Source organism: Pteropus alecto, unplaced genomic scaffold, assembly GCF_000325575.1.
Source record: "Pteropus alecto unplaced genomic scaffold, ASM32557v1 scaffold113, whole genome shotgun sequence".
Taxonomy (NCBI): domain Eukaryota; kingdom Metazoa; phylum Chordata; class Mammalia; order Chiroptera; family Pteropodidae; genus Pteropus; species Pteropus alecto.
The window spans coordinates 6,724,945-6,746,793 of NW_006433949.1; the positions used below are offsets into that span (position 1 = coordinate 6,724,945).

General features: G+C 46.0%; 1 protein-coding gene and 2 pseudogenes across 5 annotated transcripts in view; 1 reads left to right on the plus strand and 2 right to left on the minus strand.

The window, feature by feature from the left end:
* Window positions 1-21,788, minus strand: part of KLHL22 (kelch like family member 22) — a 34,614-nt gene extending 12,826 nt beyond the window's left edge. The window contains exons 1-5 of one of the 5 annotated variants that reach the window (XM_025044503.1): window positions 21,543-21,788; window positions 15,993-16,258; window positions 10,490-10,531; window positions 7,561-7,726; window positions 2,988-3,706 (exon numbers count right to left, since the gene is read on the minus strand). In XM_025044503.1, the coding sequence (XP_024900271.1) occupies window positions 2,988-3,706; window positions 7,561-7,726; window positions 10,490-10,531; window positions 15,993-16,219 (1,154 nt within the window). In that variant the 5' untranslated portion in view covers window positions 16,220-16,258; window positions 21,543-21,788. The other 4 variants (XM_015586863.2, XM_025044502.1, XM_015586864.2 and 1 more) reach the window with 4 other exon arrangements.
* LOC102887486 lies at window positions 5,336-7,003 on the plus strand (annotated as a pseudogene).
* LOC112477253 lies at window positions 11,676-11,794 on the minus strand (annotated as a pseudogene).
* Window positions 21,789-21,849: the final 61 nt, after the last annotated feature.

Genomic DNA, 21,849 nt, shown 5'->3' on the forward strand with positions numbered 1-21,849 from the left:
GATCCACCTGGCGGGGCCTGGGGCGAGCAAAGGTCTCTTACGGAGACCAAGAAGGGCCACTTGATGGTATTTGAGACATGAATGACCGAGGGCACAGCCAGGTTAAGGTCTGGCTGTAGACAAGTGGCCCAGCCAGTCCAGGGGCAGTACTGAGAGGCCCTGTCAGCTGGCCAGGATGGTGCTTCCTACCACCTTTCCTGTGCATGAAACTCGTTCATGTACATGTCTCTTCTCCCTATTTTGAGTCAAGCACAAGTCAGAATCTTCTACCAGAGTGAGACGAGACCCTCAAGACGATCCCACTTACTTCCTACTGGTCTCATGACCTCACAGCTTCCTAGGCAGCGGTCACTTGGATTTGTGGTTTCAGATTCAAGGACACACACACACACAGACACATACACCATACATTAATAAGTTAGAGATAACCAGTTTTGGTGATTTCTTACCTCCTCACTATGTCCTGTATCTCACATTTTCCTCTTTATAAGATTAATTTTACACTTTGTCAGAATAAATCCCCAAGTAATATTCTTTTTCTAATAAAAATAAGCTTTATTATTGCATATAAGAATATAAACTGTTTTAGTCACTTGAGTGCAAATTTTGGATCATCCTACTACAAACTCAGAAGTGAAATCTAGAGTTGGTACAAATATGTTCTGGGGTCCTTGTTAAATTTAGTAGACTTTTTCTTCTGTATTTCCATGACTTAAACATTCCCATGACTATTAATAAAGTCTATAACAAGTAAAACATTTTTTTTTGAAATATACTTTAAAATATTAATAGTCATGGAAATGCCTAAGGAGAAAAACAAATTATTTTGAGTCAGGGCACATGGCAACATGGAACCAGCTACTATCAGGTAAGTTGTACAGTCAGTATTCAATAGCCCACAGAGCTGTAGTTTTGGAAAAGGTGCAAAAGCAATGTGGATAACATAGATGCAAAGAAAGAAAGAAAAGAAAAGAAACTGGTTATCTTAGAGGCAAATACAATTTGCTCCAAGAGGGGCACCTTTATTATAGTTTCTGTACCAATGCTTTAAGATATAACCTGGTGAAATAACCAAGTTATCCCTAGCTCTTTAAAATGCAAACCCTAATTTACTACAAAATCTAGTTTTTTTTATATTCTGAGAGACTATGAGTTCTAAGGCTGGTGAACTATAGAGGGAGAAAGGGAAGAGAACCAAATTCTTAGATCACTGAAATTAAGACCGATCCAGCAGATTTAAGAGTTCACTGATAGATTAAGGAAACTTTCACTCTGTAGAGATGATAGATCCCAGGGCTCTCCCTGCCACTTCACCAGAGGCTCTGAACTCAAGTGTCTCAGTAGCGCCTGGTTCTGCCAGGCAGGTCTCACAATCCGACCTGCCAAAGTGATCCAACCTCCTGATTGGAGTTTGAGGCTTGGTTCTCAATCACAGAAGCTGATATTAGCATTTTCCAGAGTCCAGCTTGGGTCTCATAGCACATGTTCAAGAAAGAGAAATTTAGACCAGTTTTGAGTGAAACTTCATGTAACAGGACAGACTTCGTGCTGACAGCATCCCCAACTGTCACAGTGTGGCCTCCCTGAGGCACACGGCTGCCTCACCATGTGTTGAGGATTAGAGACCACAATACCTGGAGAAGTCTGCTTTGAAGGTATGTGGATGCTCAGCAGGGAAGTGTGACCTTGGTCCTCCAACTGAGAGGCTGGGTTCCCAAAAAAACCAGCTTTAAGGCATGAACCTGGTGCTATCGCACCCACCGTGGACATTTGGTATTAAAGAAGGTATTGTTTCCACCTTTCAGAACTCACCTGTGTTCCTACTTGACTACAACATGCTGCCAAGCTTTGGGTCTCATTGGTTTAACAAAGGTTATCACTTCTTGGGGCCAGATCAGAAGTGGCTGAGGAACAGCTGTATCCTCCTCGGTCTTGGTCACCATGCTTGCTTCCAAGAGGCATGGCTAAGCCAGACCCCACCCCAGAATATGAAAACATAGGTATAAACCCGCTCAGCACCTAGCTCACAGATGCCAGAAACAGTTGGCAATCTCTGTCTCTCTCTGCAGTGTCAAATTCAGCTTGTGGGGGGTGAAAACTTCCCACAGGCACCAAATCTCAAGAAATCAAACCAAAGTGTAGTGGAGGGGGCCCTGGAAATCTAATAGTAGCTGAGGACATGGGAATTTGCTCTACTTCCCTTGCTCTATCCAAAGAAATGGATTTGTGAGATCCCAACCTCATAGACTGACAGAGCTGAGGCCTCTACAGACCATGGCAGCCCATAAAACCCCCTCTCAGAAAACTGCCTCTTCCAGGGACCTCGTGCCCAGCACATGGCTGATGACAGAGTGGGGTGGCAGGAAGCAGGTATGTGGCATGAGGCACAGAGATGCCTGTCGGCCTTTGTTGCTCCCCTGGACTGAGGACTGCACTCAGCAGAACAGCAACAACAGGAAACGGTCCTCTACCACAGGCTTGTGGTCAGAAGAGCAAAAGGAGACATGCAAAGGGAAACTGGGACAAGACATGTCAAAGCTCAAGAGAGGGCACAATGAAAGGGGCGGGCAGCTGCCCTGTCCAGTACTCCCAGCTCCTAGGTCCCCTCCTTCTGAGGCCCAACTGCCCTTCCTGCTATCGGCTCCCCTCTCCTGTGCTCAGCCCACAGTACCATCACAACCCAGCTCCTCACCAAGATAACAGGGGTGATCCAGGGTGAGAAAGGGAAGTAGACAAGAATGAAATAAAGCATTCAGAGTCCCTTTTCCTCATCTCACTGCCCTCTGCATTCTCTGAATTAATCCAGACTTTATTTCACAAACAGAGGTACACCTGATAAGCCACAAGTTTAATTTAAAAAGCCAAACGCCTTGGCCCGTGATCGTGTGCCCATGCAGAACCCACTCCCTAACCAGCCTTCTGAGCCCACGACTCCTGCACAACAGCATCACCAGCAGACCAAGGCAAGGCCAGGGGCCCTTTCTTACCTCCAGCATCGGGACTCAGCACGGAACCCCTGGACATTGTTGTCCCCTCCGATCAGGTACACGAAGTTGTTGAGCACCGCAATGCCCTGGTTGGACATGCGGGGGGCCAGGGAAGCAGTGAAGTGCTTCCACTCTCCCAGCAGGGGGTTCAGGTACTTGGCCTGGTCGCTGAGGACAGTGGACGGTGTGGAATGAATGCCCCCAAAGCCCACGACACACTGGAAGTCTGACCGCAGCTCCGTCTGCGGGCCCTGCAGGCTGGGCTGCAGGCTCTCGTTCCTGTGGTACATGAGAGCACTGGCTACTGTGTCCCTCAGCGGGCTGGGGTCCAGCTTGTCGTGCAGCCGCTGGAGGACCTCAGCTTCCATTAGGGGAAACCGCACCGTCTCAAGGAGCTTGGGGGGCTCATGCAGTGAGATCTGGTCGGCCTGCACCTGCTCCAGAGTATAATGGTAGAGCAGGGCACCCTCGTACACCTCATTCTCGCAGGAGACCTCCAGGCGGTTGCTGCTGAGGAGGGAGTAGACCTTCTCCAGGGGAAGCTGGCGGTACTTGTCAGTCCTTGAGAAGGCCACAAAGTTTTTGAGGATGTAGGTATCAAGCTGCTCTGTTAGACGGCTCAAGTCAAACAGCTCTGCCAGTCGGTAGACATCAAGGATGTTCTCCTCGTCCACCCAGGACATGAGGAAATCACAACAGAAATGGATGATTTCTGGGATCTATGAAGAGAATAAGACCCATCAGCCTGGGAAACGGCATAGAAGACAATGTCGGCTGATATGTGGCTATCCTCTGTAGTGGGTCCACCCCAACCAACCCCAACTTTCCAGGTGTGAAGGCTGGTGCGGCTGCTTCCTCAACACTAGAGACAACTGTGGCTCACTACAAACGGACTGGGTTTAAATCCCGGCTCAGAAGCAATCTGAGGAATGCTCTTAACCTCTCTGAGCCTCAGTTTCCTCATCTATAATGTAGGGACAAGTAGAGAAGCAAAATTACAAACGACATCATGCATAGGATCTTCCCAGCACAGAGTGGGCCCTTGATACGTGTCAGTTGTCTTTTAGATCAAAAGTACTAGATCTCCAGAGAAGCCAGAAGCAGCACAATGGCCACCATGTCACTGTCCTTGGTTGGGAATGTACCCAGAACCTTCCTCCACCTCCCACTCCCAGCTCTCTAGAAGACACTCAACTCCTTATTCCTGCCACAATCCCCACAACCGAAGGACCAGCCAAAGCTTCGGGGCCAGGGAACCCACCTCGTCCCAGAAGGACCCCAAACCACCCACGCACTAAGAACCACCAACAGGGCAAACCTAGACACTTGCCCAGCACCCATCCTGGGAACCTGACTCAGAGCTCTTGAAAAGCTGGAAACCATCCTACCTGGGCAGAGGACGACGCAGAAAGGGGGCTCCCAGGTAGCCTGGACCTTCCCCTTCCCAACCACCCAAAAGAACAAGGAGGTTAGAAGGAGAGTAAGAGAGAGGACTGCGCTTAGGTGGGAGCTCAGAACTGGGCCACGGGTTTAAAGGGCACCCTATGATTAGATAACCAAAGCATGACAGATAAAGGAGACAGAGGTTAAAGGCTCTTGAGAAAGCTGCCCAGGTACTGCTAAATTCTTCAGAAAACACAGGATTTTGGAATTTCTCTAAAAACAGGAATACCTAACTTAACCAGCATCATCAACAGATTGACTAGTGCACATACTATAATTCTGCTGGCATCTAAAGTTTATTAATAAACGTTTAAAATATTTTTTATTTTGTCTAATTCAAGACATTTAGTGCTTGCCAGGTGATATGTTAAGGGCTGAATGGTAACCTGAAAAGTGCCAGGCATGTGTTTCCCCACATAGAATGTCCCCAGAGTGCTTTGATAGGTTCAAAAGTCTTCACCTGACCATCTGTTTTTCTCCTTTAGCCCTCGCTTCTGCTTTGCTTTTTCTTCCTGAAATACCACTACCAATTTGTCGTGGGCAGGACATCTAGGACCAGGTTCTGGGTAGAAGATGAGAGCAAAGAGCCCTGAGTGGTTGTGAAAAGCAGTTTCTGAAGAACCCAAGTCTCCTGCACAAGGACCGTGTTGCCTTCTCCTTCCCATCCTCATTGTCAGAGCAGCAAGCCCTCTGCTGGGTACAATCTCACAGAGGAATCACCCTGGGCCCACCATGCAGGAGCACCATAAGAGGCTTGGAAGAGGGAACTCATTTGCTGGGGGTGACTCAGGGGGAAAATCTCACTGGGATTCAAACCCAGGTCCATGAGGTGTCTGATCCTAAACTGGCGCAGAGCACAGCACATGGGGGCAAGCCCCCCACAACCAGTGGCTACACTAACAAACATGATCAGGTGGGCCTAGGGACTCGGAACTGTTATGCCAAATAAAACTTGCTTTAAAAGCATCACTGCACAGAAGCCCACTATATTAAGGAAACAAAGCTAGGCTGCTTGAGGTAAAGTGGGAGCTCCCTCTCCCATGTAGCACCCCAAAATGGCCTTGGAGACATTAAGACGCTAAGGAGCACTGGCCAAACTTCTGCCGTGAGTGACCCAGGGAGATGGCAGGTCTCTGAGCTGATGGGTGGGAGAGGGAAAGCAGTGTTTGGCAAGATGGTTTGGTGACGGTGTACATGATGGAGTCAGAGAAGAAAGACAAAAGAGACCAGCTGGGAGGTATAGATGGAGAGGTGGTGGCCAAGATAAAGGTGAGGACATGAAAACAGAGCACAGAAATAGCTACAGGTAACATTTACAAGGATGACTTATCCAAACCTGGACACAGGGAATGAAGATGGAAGGGCTCAAGGAAACATGGAGGCTCTGGCAAAATGGTCATGAGACATAGACCAGGGGAGTGGGGACAGGAGCATTCAGTAAGGAGGATGAGATGCCACTGATGGTGAGCCCCTGGGTGGAGAACTGGAGGCAACTAAATACAGAAGTTAAGAGTTGTAAGAACTGGATGAGGGGTCCCCAATAACAATGACCAAAATGTGGGGACAAAAGAGATCTCTGAATAAAAGGCAGCGGGAAAGTCTTCTGTCATAAAGGCCGCCCTAGCTCAACTCCATCTACCCATCATGTACAGCTAGACAAATTCCACTCGAACCAACCCAACAAGCAGAGGAGGAGTGCCTCCCATGCATCGCTCTGCAGGTCATGGCACAGGGAGCTGCCATGGTCAGGCCACGCAGGGCAGGGCCTTCACATGTCCCTGAATTGGTTGGTTTTCCTATGACTTGAATTTTTTCTGAGTGCCCCAAATGCGCTCTGACCTGAAAAAAGGTCAGGATAATGAAATCAACATAGCATTTAGTTTCACTTTTAAGAAATGTGAGAAGCCCCTTCTGTTGGTGGAGGCCAGGCCTGAGGGGTGCCTAGAGTGGGGGTTCTGAAACCTGGCTACCAGATATGGAATCCAGGGGCTTGAGAGGTGAAATGATGAGTTATCCAAGGCACAGAGCTAATTAAGTAGCAGAGCTAGCATTAGAATTCAGATTTCCTGCCTCTCAAATTTCTGATCAGGACTATTAAAACGAGTCTGCGGGAGCAAACTCCCAGTGACTTCTTAAAGCAAATCACTGCATGACCAGTTGTGGTAAATTTAAATTCTGGAGTGAATTATCAAGGGGTCCTGGCTTGCCTGGATGGCTACAGGAATACAGCCTTGGAGGAGATGGAATACATAAATGGAAAACTAAAGAATAAGAACGAGGATGCATTTATTCGAAGAAATAGTGTGTTGCACATAAGCACACAGAAGAGAAGGACGTGCAGGCAAGAGTACAGTATTTTTCATACTTGGGGATTTTTCACTGTCATGTGAGTCAGATAAATGTATAAAATTGTGGATTTAATTGCATTCTTTCATATTTAAGTTTCAGTGATTTTCTTTTACGTCTTTGTGAGTGTGCAGAATACAAAAATAATAAAAAAGAAAAAAGAAATGTGGGAACGGATGTCTCTCAAGCCCGATCAGGCTGTCCGACAGAGCATGTGCAGGCCCAGCCTGGATAACTGCCCCAACACCACCAAGAATCACTACAGTCTTCTAAAATATAAGTCACACTGTCAAAGCCTCAAAAACTTTTTGAATTCTGTAGAAAAACAAGTATTTAAAGTTCAAACACAAAGGTGAGAGCAGTTTCAGAGATTGATGAGACCAAATAGAGAGGATGAGCAGAAAGGGCCTAGGCAGTAACAGTTGGGGGAGCTCAGCTTCACCAGGCATCGGCACACACAGAACATCACACACTCGGCTTCACTGCTTGTTTACATGTGGGATCTTTTCAGTGGCAGGGAGACCCAGGCAGAGGGGAAGGAACCAGTAGAGGAGCAGAGGGCAAAGGCAGAGGAGGAACCTGGGCCTGAAGGCCTTCGGAGCAGCCCTTCAGCACCTAGAGCTGGCTCACCCAAGCACCATCAGAGAACGTCCACCCGGCTTGTCTCCCTTAACTGCCTGGTGTCCTTGCCTGCCTGACCCACCCTCGCACCACTGCCCAGTGGGCGCCCAGGGAAACCCTGTCTGGCTACCGGTCTGCCTTGCTCCAACAAGGTAAGACTCACCTGAAGCTGGCAGGCGGCAACCAGTGTCTCCTGAACATTGCTCAGGCTGAGTTCCAGCTCGGAGGTGTATATGAAATGCAGGATTTGGCACATGGCATTGTAAGACACACCGTGGATGAGGACCTCTTCCTGCTCCATCTCCTTCAAGCCCCCAGCAAACATTCCTCTGAAAAGTGAAGATACAGACAGAGGAGTTATTCTAATCAGGACAGCGGCCCAAGTTGCAAAGAGCGTGAGCATCCGGAGCAAGGAGCAGGCTGACCCCGTACCAGTGTGCAACAGGACACTGGCTTGCTCTGAGCACTGAGTCATCCCACAAAAGGCATCCACAAGCTCCTGATCAAGTTTGGGTAGCCACCCTAGGAATTATTCTGTCTCCTATTTCATGTGCAACAGGGAGTCACATGTGAGCCTCCTGGGAGCATGGAACATGTCTGGCTTGCTTTCTGCTGCATTCACTAGTATGCTTCTTGGATCACAGTAGCAGTCCAGAGTGTGTTATGAAAGAATAATGAATGGGAAACAGTAAGTCATTCTGTCCAATATATATTTACTGAGCACCTACTAAATTCCAGGTACCATTCAAAGAGCAGAAGTAACAGTTAAGTGGCAAGTTCCTACATACACAGAGGACAACAAACAACAAAGAAACAAGGTATTTCAGACTGTGGAAGTGCGGGGAAGTAACTCAACAAGGCATCTAATTGAGGAGAGAGTGGCTGGGAGAGCAGAGTGGATGGAGAGTATGAGGGCAGGGACGGCCCATTCAGAGGAACTGAGATGAGACTAGGCAGCACCTTACCAGCCATTCCAGGTGGGGACAGCATTCCAGATGGACAGCATCCAAGGCCCAGGCAAGGATAAGCTTGGTATGCAAGGCAACCAGGGCAAGGAGGAACTGAGCTGGAGGTGAGATAAGGCCGGGTCCTGCTACTCTGAGGACAGGGTAGTCTGAAGTGAAAACTAAGCATGGTGAGAAGCTGCCTGGGAATTTTATGCAGGAGAGTGACATGAGCTGACTGACTCAGGTGCTTGTTGGCCAGAATGGAGGGGCTGGAAAGAGGCAGGAAGGTTCCTCCAGCCCTGGAGAGGGCCATACGGCTGGAGAGCTGCAGTTGAGAGAACATGCTTACCAAGTGATTCTAACAGAGCATGGGAGGAATCGGGGCCCTTGGAAGGGGTCATGGCACAGCAGCTGGGCAGTCAGGGACTTGAGAGGAACAAGGTCAAAGAGGGCAGTGAGAGTCCCATCAAGGTGCCATCAGTGTGAGATACCTGAGGCATCCAAGTGGAGAGTTAATCAGGTGTTCAGAGAGAAGAGGCTGGTGGTCAGGGGAGGTATCGGGGCTAAAATATGACAGTGTTACACGGAGATGAGTAGCTATTTTTATAGTTTATTTTTCAACTAGGTTAATATACATATACAGTATGAAACTTAAAATATGTGCAAGGGTGTAAGCCTCTCCCTCCTCTACTGCCAGTCATCTGTTCTCCTCTTCAGGGCAGCACTATCACCAGAGGCAGTCCATATATCTGAACTGTGTTGACTTAAAACACCCCGCAAATGTTCCATTATCAGTCTACTTAGTGCTGCCCCTCTCCCTGTAAAGGCTGTCATAATTGATTTAACCTGCTCCTGTTGGGGTTATTCTAATCTCCCATTATTTCACCCAATGGATGGCCCTACCCCCATGACTTTTTGCTTATGTTCCTACCAGGATTAATTCCTACAAAAGCAATTGCTGGGACAAAGGCTTTATATATAGTTAAACTTTGACAGTACTGCCCACATGCTATTAACCTTATAAGGGAGAAAATTTATAACCAAAGGGACAGATAATCTTATCAAATGTTTACGAGCCATTTCCATATTATTCTCTGAATAGTCTAGATTCCTTGCCCATTTTCTATTAGACTCTGTCTTATCAATTTGTAGCAACATTTTTTGGATGAGTTGAATTTTTTTCTCTATCTCAAACCTTTTCATTTTATGATGCTTTTTGCCATGAAGAAGTTTGAGTGTTTGAAAGGAAGTTTATAATTTCTTTGCCTGTGAGGTTTGTGTCAAACTTAGAAAAGCTTTCTACTTCTGGAATTATATTCAAAAAACATTTCCCCATGTTTTCCTTTAGGTTTTTTTTTTTTTTTTTTTTTTCATTTAATCTTTCACATTTAAAATGGCTGAGCCACCTGAAATTTATTTGGGTACAAGGTGTGAAGCAAGGGTTCAACTTTGTTTTCCCAGATGGTATCCCCATTGTCACTCCCCTACCTGGAATGTCATCTTTATCACACATGAAGTTCCTGATGGGTTTGTGTGTTTCCAAACTCCCTATCCTTTTCCAATACTCTTTCTGTCTCCATGTACCAGGAGCACAGTTTCAGTTATTATAGCTTTGTAATATGTATCAACATAGAGTAGGGCCAGTCTTTCATTATACCTTGTTCCACAATTTCCTGGCCACTACCTGCTTTTTAAAATTTGAACTTTAAAATAAGTTTGTATAATCCTTCCCAATAAACCTTCTTGGTATTTTTATTGGGAACATGCCAAATATCTAGACTGTTGTGGAAAGAACTATCATTTCTGTAATGGACACAGTGGGCCTGTCTCTGTCAAGCCAGCCTCTGGGTCTCTTTGGAGGTCTTGCAAGTCATCCCCCCACACATCTGTCACATGTATGTTTCATTTATTCCGAAATATTTGACTTCACATGCAGCCCCTCGGGGCGCTCTCCCATGTGCCAAGGTATTTTGACTCACTCTGTAGGGCAATCTGACAAGCTCTGAACTTTCTAGGACTGTGCTATTGTGTACCCTGGCACCTCTAGGACCACACTCACAACAGATAGGACAGCAACGCTGGGGCACTGACTCCTCCATTCCAGCAGGGTGTGAGTCTTAGATTAATTCAGGTATATTTTCTCACCTTAAGAAAGGATCCATGAAATGCGTGAACCTTGACTGGATCCTGAATGGAGCGGAGAGGGGAGAGACATAAGGCATTTTGGGGACAATTAAGAAATTTTTAGTATGAACTCAATATCAGATTAAATTATGGAATGATTATAGATTTTCTTAGATATATAATGGTATTATAGATATGTTAGAGAAAGTCATTATTCTTAAGAAGCACATTGAAGTATTTCAAGAAAAACTGTCATATCTGCAACTTACTCTGAAGTAAATATGGAAAATGTTAATAACTCATCAATCTAGGTGAAGGGTGCAGCTGTTCATGTACCTATATTTCAACTTTTTGGTAGGACTGACATCTTTCAAAATGAGTTAGGGAGGGAAAAAGAGGCTGAAAGAAAAATAAAATACATGTCCACTCTTTTTTTGTTGTTTTTAACCAACTATAGATGTTTAATTCTTTATCACAGTCTTACTACTTTTCTGTTAACTCTGAAATTAAATAAAAATAAAAACTTAAAAGAGAAAAAAAATTTTAAAAGACGTTCACACCTCATACCCAGTAGGATGGTCACTATCAAAAACAAATAAGTGTTGGTAAGGATGTGGAGAAATTTGGAACCCTTGTGCATTGCTGGTGGAAATGTAAAATAGCACAGCTGCTGTGGAAAACAGTATGGCAGCTCCTCAAGAAACTAAACACAGAATTACCACATTATCCAATAATTTCACTTCTGGGTATATATCTAAAAGAATTGAAAGCAGCTTTCAAAGAGATACTTGTACACCCATGTTCCTAACAGCATTATTCACAACAGCTAACAGGTAGAAACAATCCACGTGTCCACTGACAGGTGAATGGCTACATAAAACACGGCTTAACACACAATGGAATATTATTCAGCCTTAAAAAGGAAATTCCAACACACGCTTCAATGTGGATAAATCTTGAAAACATTATGCTAAGAGGCCAGTTGCAAAAGGGCAAATATGATTCCACTTATAAGAGCTTCCTTGAGTCATCAAATTAATAGAAACAGAAAGAATGGTGATTACCAAGGACTGGGGGGAGAAGGGAATGGGGAGTTATTGTTTAATGGAGACAGAGTTTTAGTTTTGCAAGATGAAAAAGTTCTGAAGATTGGATACACAACAGTGTGAATATATTTTCCTTATTTTTTTTTTAATTTTATTTTTTACACCTACAGCACCTGGTTTTCCTAGGTGGTCTCCCATCTAAGTACTAATCAGGCCCAACCCTGCTTAGTTTCCAAGATTAGACAGGATCAGACTTGTTCAGGGTAGCATGGTCGTAGACTGTGAATATATTTTAACATTACTGAGCTGTACACTTAAAAATAGTTAAGATGGTAAATTTCATGTTTTTTAAATCACAATTAAAAAAAAAAAAAGAATGTTCACCGAGTATGCAATATCAGGGGACTGAACAAATAAGTGGAGGACACAGACAACACAGAACACTCTGCAGCACAAAGAGAATGAGGGCCACCTCGACTGCCAAGATGTCACAACTAGATGTCACAAGATGCCAGTGAGCTGCCTCTTATGTACAGTGGGAGGTACATTTCCTGCGTCGGCTTGTTCAGGCCCCTATTCCTCTTCCAAACCTTTGAGGCTAGGTGTGTTTCAGAATTCAGGTTTCAGCTGGAGAAACACTGTACCTGTGCCATACAGAAAGTCACACCCCTGTAGAGTCTAGGTCAGTACCTCATATCCAAACACCTTAATATTTCCAAAGAAAAATATATAATGATTCACACCAAGGAGGATAAAAAAAATATTATCCTCACATCAATTCAGGGGGTTTTGAGTTTAATTAATTTGTGCCAAAATTTTATATATAAATACACACACACACACACACACACACACACACACATACATACACACATATATGTATGTAAAATACCAGAAAAAATGGTGATGTAGAACATAGCTTCCACCTCTTCCCACAGAAATCAACAACTAGACAGCTTATCCACAAACAAAAACAGCTCTGGGAGACCTACAGAATACACTTATGAAGTTCAGCAACAAACAACAAAAACATCCAATTTTAGCGTTTTTGAGGTTTCAGAATTATGGACTTGTATTTGCAAAATAGTATATGAATGAATAGGAACTTTTAAAAATAGTTTTAAACGTTAGTGGCAGAGAGAGCAGGGGTAATGTGTCACTTCACTATTTTCCCACCTATTCAAACACATTTCAGCTGCGGGAATAGACGCTGAATGTTATCACGTGCCCACTCACTGTGTCTGCAAATGGTTATATGCTGGGTCACCTTTGATTAATGCCTTGCATTGTAAGAAAGATTCTCTAACATGGAACTGGCTTTCATTTCAGAACAAAGCCCTACAGGGCCAGGTTCTGCTGCTCTGCAGTGACATTAGGCTCAGTGGAACTCCAAGTGCCCAGGTCTCACTGAAGATTTCACACCGTCATTCATAAATCAGCTGTACTTTTCCTTCTGTGTCTTCTGTATGTCCAATTTTGATACTGTTATATAACTTTCATTAAAAAAAATTGGAATCTTCCTTTTTCTCTGCTCTAAAAAAAAATCTAAATAGCATATGAGTCTATTCCTAAAAGGTACGACTGAGACACATCCGGGCTTCTTACTTTTGTGGAAATATAATTTCCTCTTCTGGGAGTAAAGTTATGTCAATTTATATTTTCTATAAAATTTTATCCAAATTTTCAAAATCACAGGCACGAAGTTGAGCAAAGTAGTCTATAAATTCACAGATAGTATGGAAACTAAGGGAGGGATGAGAAGGCCCAGGGAGGCTGTATACAGGACAGAGCCCTTGGGTCCCTCTGACATACAGGGGTGGGGAGAAGTGCAGGAATCACCTCAGGAAAAGTAGACAGTAAGGTGAGCACAGGGTCATGGAGCCAAAAGAAACGTGTAATGGACAGTTATTAACACAAGCCAAAAAAGGAAGACCTAAGATGTGGTCTGACCATTCGATTCCTAAACTATGCATGAGTGCACACCAATGGAGGCTTCCTGCACAGGAGCACCTCATAGGACAAGGGCAATCCAACTCTCTGCTCCCAAGGAGTCAGCTTTCTGCAGGGAGGAGCTGGCTGTGAGAGCCAGAGGCTGGGAAAAGGTGAGGGACAACTAGAGAAGGCTCCCCAGAGAGAAGGCACTTCCACAGGGCCTGAAAGGAAGATAATGCTCTACAGGGAAGGAAAGGCAGAAAAGGGTGGTGCTGCTGAGAGTAACATCAAAAGCACAGAGGCAAGAAAGCCTGGAGCATGACCAGACAACAGGAGACCTTGCTGTAGGTCTCCCCTAAGGAGGACAGATGTAGGTCTCCCCTAAGGAGGACAGATGGGCAAACAGTCTTCTAGAGAAGACTGGTGTGAGAACCTACACAGCTTCAGGACAGTGATTCTCAACCCTGTGTCACCACACAAGGCGCATAAAACTTTACATCTCAAAATTGATTCAGCTCTGGGGAGACAGAGAAGCATATCTCACATGAAGAGTGATTCAGTTCTTCATTCTCCTGTACTTTCCCACTCCCTAATGGACAGCACCCACCCTCCCTCTCAGCAGGTACTGGCCCAGCTGTTTACTAACAGCTATACTAGACACCCACGTAAAACAGGACCACTGTCAGGCCCCCTGCACTGGATTGCTCAGCACCTGGCAGGACATCCCACAGGATAGACACCTAGATGTCTACTGAGGGCCCAGGCTACAGGCCAACCCACCCTCCAAAGCCCTTTTTCTCTACCCTTGCCCACACCTGACATTACAAAGCTTTCATATTTTCACCAGTCTTACTGGGAAAAAAAATAGTCCTTTATCATTTTAACCTGAATCAACTGAAACAAATAATAATAAACATGCTAAAGCTTGGGAATAATCTCTTTCATGTGTATATATATGTATGTACACACACACACACATCTGTGATGAGTCTAGATTCACCCAAAGTTGCTGTCATTCCCCCCATTCCCAATGAAAGGGTGTGCTGGCATGCAGAGTGACCATGTCTGAGAGGGGAACACCTCCTGTCAGAGGCCCACCTGACAGTGGCTGTGGAACGGGCTAGGAATCACTCCTGGAGGATGTGGAAAGCCATAATAGGCTTTTTATCCAATAGAAAAAAGTGGTGTCTGTAACTGTCCTTTAAAAAGAATGGTGTGACAGTGAGTCAGGAAAGCCTGCATGGGGAAAGGAACTCCAGCCTGAAGGGCTTCGAGGGTATACCAAGGAGGTCCTGCTGGCTCTACAGCCCCTGTGGGCCTCTTCCACACAGACCCTAAGCTGGCTGTCCCTCTGCTGAGAGGGTCACAGTGCTGGGCCTTCTGAGCAGGTGGCTTTCAGCAATCCACCCCAACCACAGTCCTATATGTTATCTCAAAGCTCATGAAGGCCTCAGCTGAACCCCCTGACATGAAATGAAAAGACACTGCTGTCCCTGCACATGTCTGCCCCAAGGCGCCACTGGGTCACACTCTCCATAAACTCCTCTGGAGACCAGAAAGCACTTAAACCATAAATAAATATTTTGATGGTTCCTAAAATCAAAAAGCGAGAACTATGACCAAGATTTGAAGACAAAACAGAATTAAACAGAATTGGAACTAAATGAAAGGACTTAGGTGGCCATGGGTGGGACTCACTCCCTCTGAGCCTCATCTTGCCTGTGCAAAATAGGAGCAGTGGCACCAATTCCGCCCGGTGTGCCAACTGCTGCGATGGGGTCATGCAGGAGGCCACGAACAACCCCAGAGGGTCACAGACTGAGACTTGAGGGGTGAGGGGGTGTGAGGCAGGAGGTGGATGGCGAGGCAAGGGCACAGAAGGGGTGACTCCGCACACCATGTAGCTGTGTGGACCATGGGTGTACAGGACTATTCGACCAGCCCTGGCTTCAGCATCCACAGCAATCATAGGTCCTGAGAAGTGACCAGGGCTCATGTGAACTTCCAACTGTCATTACAAGAACATTGGTGGGGGGGCACTGAAAGACTGAGGCATAAAGTGTCATAATGTCTTTTAAAAAGGTGTGTGTTTGAGTGGAGAGAAAGTAAATATTACAAAATGTTAACAATCAGTATTCAGGTGTTCATAATACCACTCTTTCAACTTTTCCAGATTTGAATTTTTTCAAAATGAAATGTTGGGAAGCCAGAGTGAAGTCGAAAGAAAAATCTGTTTTATACCAAGATATTGTACTTATAGCAGAAAATTCATCTTATAAGGTACAATATTATAAGTGAAGCCAAGCACATCATCTCTCAAAGAAAAAGGAGAACATGCCCTAGAAAAGGGACAGCTGAAAGAAAAACCCTAAGACTCCTTCTATTTCTCTTGCCAAATAAGTAGTGGGAACAGCTTAGCATAAGGGAGGCATGTGGCGGCTTCTGGCTGGCCCCTCCAGCCCAATAACCATCAGTGCTAACACATCTACCCAGGGAAGCGAGATTACCTGTTATTTTACTTATGAGAACAAGTGTATGAAACTCACCTGAAATAATCACAGGACGCAGCCAGAAGGATGCGATGCGCCTCGATATGTCTCCCTTCTACTACCAGGACAACGTCGAAGAGGATGCCGCTGTCCCGGAGAGCCAGCAGCCCCCTGAGCAGGGCCTGGGAGTGCTGTGCACTCCGGTAGGTGTTGTTGACGCAGTGTGGGTGTGAGGGCTGCACGGGCAACTTGCACAGCTGGGTGAACTCCTGCTCCTCTGCCATCCTGACCACCACACCAGACTGCACCACCTCGGCCGTCAGCTGGTAAGACAGAGGGGACAGGGAATGAGCCAGGGAGGCAATGCCACATCCTGCACAACTGGCCAGCTCTGCTTCCTGTGGCACCTGCTCCGCATGGAGCTCCTGTTCCTCCCTCCAGCTTACCTATACTTTCCCTGTAGTCTCAAAAGCCCTAATTCCCTCTCCCTTCCCACTGCTTGACCAAACTTGGGACTTCCTGATGACCTGTGTCCCTTCATTGCCAAGAGTCTTCCTCCCACTGTATCTCTTTTGGCATCGCTGTGAAATGAAGAGTTCTAGAGACAGACAAACCTGAACTGCAGCGCCCGCCCTACCATGGATTCACCGCATGACCAACCTGAGTCTCAGGTTCCTCAACTGAAAAAAGGGAAATAGTAAAGATGAACATGAAGCATGAGGACAGACCAGGTTCTCAAGAGCTCTTCCTCTCTACCATTGAGCAAGAACAGAAGTGGGTTTCTCCATGCAAGAATGAATGCATAAAAATAACAATAGGCGGGTGGTTCCACAGTGTAGTGGTTAGCACATCTGCTTTACATGCAGAAGGTCCTGGGTTCGCGCCCCAGGTGGAGCCAAGGACCATAACCCGGCTGCACACCACAAGTGTGCGGGAGGTGACGCCCCACCTTCAGGGATCCAGTTATGAAGGGGAAACAGCAACATCCATAGGTCAGGGGTGGAAGTGAGGGGTGGAATTAAAGAGGAGGGAAAAAAAAAAAAAGAGAAAAAAAATTACAATAGGCATGTGGTTCTCCACGTTTGTCCCAGGATCTTTAAAGTAGCTAATATCATTTTTAACGATATTAAAGAGGTGGGATCTTTGCCAAGAACAACTAATGTGAACAACTACTGTCTTCTCTCATAATCCTGGGACATAAAGGTAGTTACTGTCACATCGTTCTCTCTCATGACCTGGGTGACAACTTTTTTGGTAAAGAAATTGCACCCCCATTCTCCAGGGAAGAACGTTACTCTTTTTCCCTCCTCCTGCCTCAGGTCCATCTCCGTAAAGGTCCTTAAAGCAAATGCAGAGTTAGTCTCTATAGATGGATGTGTTAATAGATGTGTAACAAGGATTGGGGTCTGTTATCTAAAGGCATAACTTGCTTTCCTGGAACCTCATTAAAAGCAAGTTTTGCATAACTTAGAGGGGTGGGAGGGTGGGGTTGTATATGTCCTGTAGGAACTTGGCCACACAGCAGGAGGTGAGTGGTGGAGTGAGTGAAGCTTCATCTGTATTGGCAGCTGCTCCCCGGCCCTAGCACTGCCTCAGCTCCACTTCAGATCATCAGGGATTAGATTCTCATAGGAGCACTGGTCCCTGGTGCCAAAAAGGTTGGGAATAGTTTGAGGACAGCTGACTTAGATGGTCTATATGTAGGGCAATAAGAATATGTGTTTGGACGCAGACTGATCTAGACTCAAATCTGTGCCCTCTCCCAAATATACACACTGCTCACTAAGTGTGTGGTCTCAGATAAGTGACTTCTCCTCTTTGAGCCAACTTACTTACCTAGAAAACGGTGATAATCACAGCAGCTACTTTATTGGGATGTTATGTGGAGATGCATTATATAAAACACACATGTACAAGGCTTAGCAAAGTGCCTGGCACATATTACAACAGGCCTGAGTGGTGGTCGGGAGACCCAGGGAAGGGTCCAGGACCTGCCTTTTTTTTACTGAGATTCTGAAAGTCAAGCACAGTAACTTTGACTAGACTTGGTGCAAATATGGGATCATCTGCATCATGTTTCAAATTCAAGGTTACTTTCTAATACTTGAGTCAGTATGTTAAAAAAAAAAAAAGATTTGAACAGGAGGCTCAAAAACTAATCAATAAAACAAACCTACTTCAAACACACTTCTGCCATCCACTCCTAATCAACCAAAAGCAACCATGGACAGCTGGCTGCTCTGGGTCAGGGGGCAGCTAGTCCCACACCACGCACTGTAGCCAAGCTTCACACTCTCCAGGGCACAGCACAGTCAACCAGCCAGTCAGCCAGCCAGCTGGCCAGCAGGGGGCAGAAGCCTAGGGGCCACCTGCCACAGGGCCATGAACATCTCTATCTTCCCCACTTCCTGCTACTCCCCTATCAACTCCCCCAGATTTGTTTCTTCTCTAATACCCTACTGTATCTTTACAAGGAAAAATGAAAAACAGATTCTACTCATAACTTACCAAAAAGAAGCAGCCTCCCTTCTCATAACTGGGGCTCAGGAGCACGTCCCCATTGCCTCCTCCTCTCCGCCCCGGGACCTGTTTCCTATGAACCCTCCACTGCTTCCCAACCAACATGGCTCAGTTCTCCTCTGTGCTGGCCTCTCAGTCTGGCTCTTCTCACTCACTCACTCCTTCCCCACCCTCATGTGAAGCCAAGGCATATACCCCTTACAAACCAACCTCTCTTGCCTGAGGCATTTTGCCCTTTTGTGACCTCTTTCCTTCAGCCAACACACCTGCCCAGCCCACTCTTCTTTCCCAAGAGCCTTCCCACTGCATTCCCCATTGCACCTGCAACTTGACACCTAATATAGCCAGCAGCCCTCCAAGTTAGTCTAGCTTTGTTACTGGTACAACTACCATTTCCATGTCAGAAACCTTATGGTCTCAATAATCTTTTTCTTTCCATCTCTTGCATTCTAGCAGATGCTCTAGTGCCATTCTGACATCTCATGTGGCCTTCCCTTATTCCTCCACAGCCACCAATTTGGGTCAGATCATAGTAATGATGCCCCAACCAGTTTCTTACCTACTGCCACATCCTCCCCAGCTCCCCAAAATGCACTGAGTGTACCACCTGACTTCTACTATAGCTCTCTGCCTCCTACTTGGGGCTCTCCATGATCTAGCTCAAAGCACTCCTTTCCCTGTACTTTGTCACTAGCCCTTTGACCAAAAGGGACACCTGTTATCCTCTGAACACCTTCAGACTCCCTCCTAGGCCTTTCTGTCTTATAACCCCAAATTGATCAGGTCTAGTTCAATCACTTCTCCCTCTATCACTGCATTGAGAACACTAAAGGCCTGCTCCGCCACTAAAGTTATTCTATCTACCCAGACAAGGAGATTCTGTCTCCTTGAGGGGAGGGCTAGGGCTGTGTCTCTCACATCTCAAAACCCCATGGCTAGTTGCTCCACTTGCCAACAATGCAACTCTGGAAACTTAGCTCTTATCGCCAAGCATCAGCTTCCTCCTCAGCACAACCACCAAGCAGTCAAGAGCATCTCCTCTGGGGGTGGCTATGAGGACTGTCCCAAACAGCCATCAAGCCCCCACCCCTACCCCCCGCAGGTTCTCATCCACTGTGAGCACAGCAGCCCCTCTGCCCTCTTTGGAAGGGACAGCCTGACTGCAAGTACAGAGAGTACTGTACAACAGGAAGATTGCCATCTTGGGCAGGCAAAGGACATTTATCAACCACAATTTAAGGAATTAAGCTAGGTGCTGAGGGAGGTGTGAAGAAAAATGAACCAATTCCTGACTCTGAAAGAGCACAGCTTGGAGAACAAATTCAAGCCTGCCTATCACGGTCTTGTTCATAAAGCAAGTACTGGCCATGACCAAAATGTCCATCCTCAGGAGAATAGGTGTTGTGGCACAGTGATTCCTCAGAATACCAGACAACAGTTAAAATGAGCCAACTATAACTCAAAGCTAGTCACCTACTAGGAGAAATCTCAAAGCCACACAGAGAAAGAACAGCACACTGCGGAATACAGGTAGGACAATTTCCTTTAGTTTGAAAACACACAAAACACTGTCCAGTATTGCTTACAGTGGATGTTATGGTATAAACACATTATAGGCATTCACGGTCATGATTATTTCCAGAAAAAAAAAAAAAATGAATGTTTCATGTCTTTAAAAAAAATCAATTAAGATGAAACATTAGGATGTAATAGAAATGGTATGTGATTCTCTGTACTTTTCTGTCAGTGTGAAATATTTAATAATTGAATTCTCAAACTTATTTTAGAATACATAATATTCTTGTGATTCAACTTCAGAAAGTACAAAAAAGGTACAGTGTATTTTGAAACTTAAATTTCCCTCCTACCTATGCCCCAACTAAATCCTCTCCCAGAGGAAACTATTATTCTACTTTGCCACACACCCTTCCAGGTGGCATTTAGAGTCACAGGAGAATCTGTCAATCTACATTTCCTTCCTTTTTATTAGCTCTTACATATAACTTCATATATCTCTCACAGTTCATTGTATGGATAACCTATTTTACTTAATATCTGGGTTTCCTCCAATTGTTTGCTGTTGCAAACAATTTTGCACTGATGTGCCATATATGCAGCAATCATAGGAAAATTTCCTATATACAGAACTGCTGGATCATTTTAATTTTAATGTGTGTTTTAATGGATATTGTTAAAATTCCCTCAACGGAGATTGTACCAATTTATTTTCCCACCAGCAAAGTAGAACCTAAATCCAACTACTGTCTAGCTCACCAATAGTGTTTCTTTTTAATCTTTGTTGACTTAACAGTTGAAAAACAGCATTTCACAGTGTAACTAATTTTGATAGTTGACAAAATCTTAAAAAATTAAGTGGAATGCCGCGCCTGTTGTGATTCCTTTCCCACGCCTGTTTTTCTGAAATAAAGAATGTTCTTAGGAGCTCACTCGGTGACACCCTCATTCTATTTTAAGAGAGTTACTCTATGATGAAGCCCGCCCCTAGATTAAGTATCTCTGGCCCAATAACATTCTAGTCATCATAAGGAAGCCCCCCTCCCAAATTCTGCACTGTTGAGAGCTTAAGAGGGGAGCAGGAAGGAAGCTTTATGTCCCAAGTAGGTAAAACTTGAAGGATATCGAACGAATTTTTATGACCTCATGGATGACAGTCAAAAGCATTTTTGAAGAATTTTCAACTCAACATCATCTGAGTAGGCACCTTCAGTCTTCAGTAGGCCCCCAAACAGTGACTGCCCTCAATGAACCCCAATCTTTGGGAGCACGAAGCAAGGTCTGCAACAAAGAGACAGCTCGAGAAGAGAGGAGGGGGGGTGGGTCCTAATTTCCAGACGGGGGAGCCTTCGTAGGAGTGCCGACTCGGATGCGCTCCGGAATGAGTCTCCCAGAAAGCAGAGTCAGAGCATCTTGGCGCGCCAAACCTGCGGCCCTGGCCCTGCTTCACTAAGGCCCGGTGCGAAGGAGGCCTTAGGGAGGAGCCGGGGCAGGAGGTGGTGGCGGCCCCGCGGCTCTGGCCCGCCTAGGAATGGAAACAGAACACAGAACTGGCGGCCACCGCTTCAGGACCTGGAGATTTTGCACTGACAGCGCGACATCCAGATTCTCTCAGGAAACCGCGCGAGCTGGCGACGCTGGGCTCCCTCGGCTGCAGCTCCTGGAGAACCGACCCTCGGCCCGGACGCGCGCCTGAGGAAACTGAGGCCCGCGGGCCAAGGTCCAAGGTCACCCTAGACCCGACCCGCCCGCCTGTTGCAGAACACTCCTGCACAGCGTCGAGGGTCGCGGCCGCGAAGGCCGCCGTCGGACCTGCCACCGGCAATGAGGCCGGCCAGGGACCAGGAGGCAAGAGAGCCCCGCAGCCGCGCGGGGGGCC